General features: G+C 41.7%; 1 protein-coding gene across 1 annotated transcript in view; it reads right to left on the minus strand.

Annotated features, from left to right (window-relative positions):
* The window catches only part of NUP153 (nucleoporin 153), a 69952-nt gene that overhangs the window by 12617 nt on the left and 52112 nt on the right, over positions 1 to 5223 (minus strand). The window contains exons 17-18 of the mRNA XM_018559625.1: positions 1154 to 1222; positions 288 to 1010 (exon numbers count right to left, since the gene is read on the minus strand). Coding sequence (XP_018415127.1) covers positions 288 to 1010; positions 1154 to 1222 — 792 coding nt within the window. The remainder of the gene's footprint in view (positions 1 to 287; positions 1011 to 1153; positions 1223 to 5223) is intronic.

Here is a 5223-nt window from a genome sequence, read left to right on the forward strand (position 1 = left end):
GGACACAGAAGCGATCTGGCGACAGGTAAGTTGCCAGAGTCGCTTCTGTTGTAAAGCAGACAGTCTGCTCTACAAGTTTAAACAGAGTCCCGGCGGCAAAAGTCGCCGGGAGTCTGTTTAAACAGCCCCGATGCTGGCGACGTACACTGTAAGTCGTCAGTCACGAAGGAGTTGATTTGAGCAGAGGATTATGGCAATAATCCTGTGGGAATGATGGACAACAAAGCCACAATCTGCATTCGTTCTTAGATCTCAGGTGAGTAATCCACCCAGAAATGAGCTCTTACCTGTGGCAGAAGAGCCAAAAGAAAAGACTGGTTTTGCTGGCTGATCTGCTTCCTTCTTTTCCGTAGGGTTTGGCGCCCCAAATGCAAATGAGCTTAGTTCTGACGCATCAGCCTTGCCTGCCTCAGGTTTACCAAATACAAAGGACTTTGGCTGGTCTGCATCGCTTTTGGAGCCAAATAAGGAGGAGGTAACCGTTGGTGTAGATTCGGTTTTCTCGTCGTTTTTCCCAAAAGCAAAGGGTAAAGCAGATTCCTTCTGGTCTACTTTACCAAATGTGAATCCACCAGCCACAGGAGTGTCAGTTTTTTTCTCTTCTGGTTTCTTTAAACCAAATGTTGGTGTGATGTCAGATTTTTCCTTGGCAGATAGGCCAAGTAAGCTAGCATTACTAGAGCTCTCAGGTTTGGTTCCAAATTGAAAGTCAGTTGTCAAAGGTTTAGCAGCACCATCCTTCTCTGCAGGAGCAGAACTAGTAAAGCCAAACTTAAAAGGCGCTGAAACAGTGTTGCTTGTGGCAGTTCCAAAAGTTACATCTTTGTCTTTCTTCTCATCTAATGTCTTAGAGCTTTGACCAAATGTGAAAGAAAAGCCAGTTTTATTTGTATTTGAACTCGAGTCAGTGGAGGAACTTGATTTTTGTTCTCCAGTTTCACTTGATGGCGGCAGTCCAAACTTAACAGGTGGAAATGAAGGTTCCGAAGAAAAGGACGACTTTCCAAAACCTGATTTAAAAAAAACAAAAAAAACATAATTCTCATTTTTACATAACCCTAAAGAAATAATTAAAAAAAAAGTTTTTAATCTTATGGCAGCAAATACAAAAACGTATTTCATATAATAGGATATACAAGATTGGATATCCTACCTTGTGGTTCCGCTTGGGAAGCTGGTAGAGAAGCTGGAAAGGATGTAGCTGGCAAAGTAGTTGACACACCTTGAAAACAAAATGTGGGGGGGATGAAAAAAAACAAAAAAAAGTTAGGAGCAGTTTTCCAAGTGATTCAATATTGTCTAAAGCAAAGACATTACACAAAAACATGCCTTGGGGACAAAAAAAGTTTAAAAAAAATAAGTTTTGTACTCACCGTAAAACCATTTAGGTACACAGGAAGTATTCAATCTTCAGGTTGAACTTGCACGTACATGAGGGTTTGGACACTGGCAAACAAAGAAATGTAGGCCAGCCCAGGATAACCCCCCCCCACTATCATCATGCCATGAAAACTATAAACTCTGACTTATAAGATCTGGCTAATAATGAAGCCAACGCTTCGATGAACACCCCCAAGGTGCAGACGAGAGGCTCAAGGGCAGGTACCCGGCTTTTGCATGAGCCCTGCAGCAAAAACCACCGATGAGATAGAAAGATGGGGACATGTGGGTACACATCCTTGATGCTTCACAGAAGCCAGAAAACATCCCTGGTGAACAAACAGGGGAAATGACAGGCCGTGTAAATTCCATGTGCAATTTCTGAGCTCAAATTAAGGCTTTTGGAGCTTTGAGATTTAAGAAGGGGCAGGGGAATGGTAAAAAAGTTGCAGTAAAATCCTTGCAATGATTCTGTCACAGGAACTTGGACAATGACACATTGATCCAGAAGATCAGAGGGCTCCATGGAGATCTGTTAATCTGTGTTGACAAAAGGAAGATTAAAGGCAAGAGGAGGTGGCAGGGAGTGAAACCTCAGTTTGTATCCCTAGAATACCACTTCCTGCTCCCAAGGCTTTGAGATGCAAGCATCTGCAAAAGGTTATGGGCATCTATGGTAAAACACTAAAATATGTATTTCTATATTTAATTAAACGCAAGTTCTATCCCACTCCTAATAACCATATTCATCTAGAAGTCTGTAAACTTATTGAAGATGCCCATAAGATGTACTTTCTGAAAACTCACTTTCTTGTGTCACAACTCACAGCGCCTGTCCTCTGAACAAATCTGATTATTGCATGCTGGAAGGAATGCATAATTGGCAACGAAGCCTTGAGAAATTGAGCTTGAATCACATCAAGCAGCGGGGGAAAAGACGCAAAGCACACTAAGAATCCAGGAAGTTGTTTAAAGTGATGAGCAGATGGAAGGCCGCACTCGCTGCATAAAAAGATTTTAAGTAAGCTTTGAATGCATCAAAAATAAAATCTAGTATATATTCATATTACAATGATGTTATATCAGGATTGTGTATGCTGGGACTTTGGAACTCCTTTAACAAAACATATCCCCCACTCAGTACCTTAATGCCAAGGAAGGTTTGTCTGAAGATTTGGCAGACCAAGTGCCAGACCTTGCAGTTGGACTAGGAACAAGCTTCTAGGGTCTGATGTGGAGGGCACAGGAGTGGAGAAACCAAAATTAGATTTCTTAATAGTTAAAGATGGACAAGACTTTGCAATCGAATTCTTAGGGCTTGTTCCCCATGGGAAGATGGATATTCTTACTACTGGCATGTGACTCAAATGCTTTTGACATGTGGGTCCAGAAGTCCTGTACTTTGACCCAAGTGCCCTATGCATCTGTATGGACATTAAACTTATGCGAAAGATAAGCCAGAAAGCTTCCGGCAGACCGTCACAATTGAAATTTAAAGCTAAAGCCCGTTGCTTCATTAGTTCTATCATCTAAGGATCAACAAAGTGAGATCCCTTCATGGATTTTGACCAGCCATAGTTTAAAGTAAGGTCCCAGCCAATAAAGAGTGAAGGGCAGGGCCCACCAGCAGAAAAAAAGAGTTCTAGAGAGGACATCAGTTGGGACCTTAAAGAAAGGCACATCCTCCACCAATATGGAAACCTGGATCTCTGGTAGCAGGTGAGGGTCACGTGGCCAGAGGTGACCAAAGTCACTGTTGACAGACTGAAAGAACAGATTGAAAATCGAAATTCCACATGGTTCCACGGAAGCAGGAGGGAAATGGTTCTCGACAGTGAATGGTGGGAAAGAGCATAGCGCACACAACACTCAACCCAGCAGATAACATCAGTGTTCAGTTCCACAGAGTTAACCCTTTTCACAGTGGAAACCAGCAGGAAACAGGGTATTTTAACCTATGAAATTAAAGGTAGCTTCAGGTGCTCCACCCGATCAGACTACTCAAAAAGGGAGTCTTTGGAGACAGGGCAAGCTCTGAGGTGATGCCAGTGGCTCTGGACCTAGAAAGAACTCTTAGCAGCACAGAGTCTGGAAAGCGGCCTAGGAAGAACCCAGTGTCCTAAGGTAATTTCCAGGCTATCTACGCAACGTCCAATCAACCAGTAACAGATACAGTACTCCAAAAGCCAGGATGAGGACAGCTAGGCTAGATAGCAGATCGAAGAAACAAGCTCTTGCAATGATGTAAAGAGTCCTTAAGAAAAAAAATAATTCTAGGACACTAGCAAAAAAACCAAAGCAGGTTGGTGGTGGAAGGGGTTGTCCTCGGCTGGCCTACAGTTTGTTTGCCAGTAGCCAGTCCTCCTAAAGGCAGCAGTATAACCTGAAAATTTAAAGACTTCAGGTGTCCCTCAAAAGGACAAGAAATACTTCACTACAAAAGCACCAAAGCATCAGAATGAAGGAGCAGTTTGCAAACATTCAAATTTGATGATTCTTCCTGCAAAGATCACATGGTCTTGTATATAAAATTCTGGCATCAATAGTACACGTATACTAATATACTATCTATCTGACATCAATCCCGGCAAACAACAGCATCAAACTACTTCTGCTTTAGGTGCAGTTTTCAAATGTAGTTGAGCAAGTCACAAAACTGATCTCAGATCAGCAGAGATCAGGATTAGGTAAGAAGCCAAGCTGTACTTTTAAAAATGATCTCCAAATCTAAAGATACAGTAGATCTGAACTGTTTGCTGTAAGAGTAGTTTATATACTTGCGTTCGCTTATGCATTTTTCATCATAGGCCGTTTGACTCGCCCACATTTACATTAGGAGCCAACAATCTTTAAATTGTAACTAAACCCAAAAAAATTTACTTATACTGCAGCATACTGGTCCTTCGAAATGGTGGCTGCATTTGTTTTCTTTTCAGGCACTATTGTACCAGTTATTTTCACCTATACTCCTGCCATTAGCAGACTTTCTCTCCCTGGGTGGCTAATCTCACTCCTCCACTGTAGCTATGGAGAAAACATAGGAAACCGGCGCACCGATCTAAGTGCAGTATAAAAGAGACTATTTAATAAGGTTAAAAGTAATGCACTTACAGGATATTAAAAAACAAATCGTCTGTCACGCATCAGATGAAAGTTCCATCTCAGCTGCTGGTCCAAGATTGCCATCAGGATATGGAGAGAGCAGGAAGATCCCAGGACGCCTGTGCTGGAAGACACAGGTCTGATCCAGTGCCTGGGCCTCAATATCCTGATAGCAATCTCAGACCAGCAGCTGAGATGGGACTTTCATCTAATGAAAGGCGAGATGTTTTTTAATATCCTGCAAGTGCATTACTTTTAACCTTATTAAATAGTGACTCTATACTGCACTTAGATCGGTGCGCCGGTTTCCTATGTTTTCTTCACAGTGCTGTTAAATGGATGTTTCCCTATACAGCCAACCAGGCTGCAGGATCAGTGCATACATCTACTCTAGAGTAATTACCAGTATAACTGGAGTTCATTCGATACTAGGGATGCACCGATACCACTTTTTTGGGTCTGAGTACGAGTACCGATACTTTTTTTTAAGTACTCGCCGATACCAATTACCAATACTTTTTCTTAAAGGGGCAGATCACATTTTTTCCAAAGCAATACAAAATAATGATTTTAGGTCAGTTTCTTAATATTATGAAGAACTGTAACTCAAAAGACAACATGACTGTCAAAAAATAAGTTTACTTTGCTTAAATTGTCACAAAGTTGTACTCAACGAAAGTTAGTAAAATCTCAACGTGCCATTTGAAAAAAGGCCACAAGATGGCGTATGGATAGGATGGA

The sequence above is a fragment of the Nanorana parkeri genome, unplaced genomic scaffold (genome assembly GCF_000935625.1).
Source record: "Nanorana parkeri isolate BGI_ZX_2015 unplaced genomic scaffold, ASM93562v1 scaffold408, whole genome shotgun sequence".
Classification (NCBI taxonomy): Eukaryota; Metazoa; Chordata; class Amphibia; order Anura; family Dicroglossidae; genus Nanorana; species Nanorana parkeri.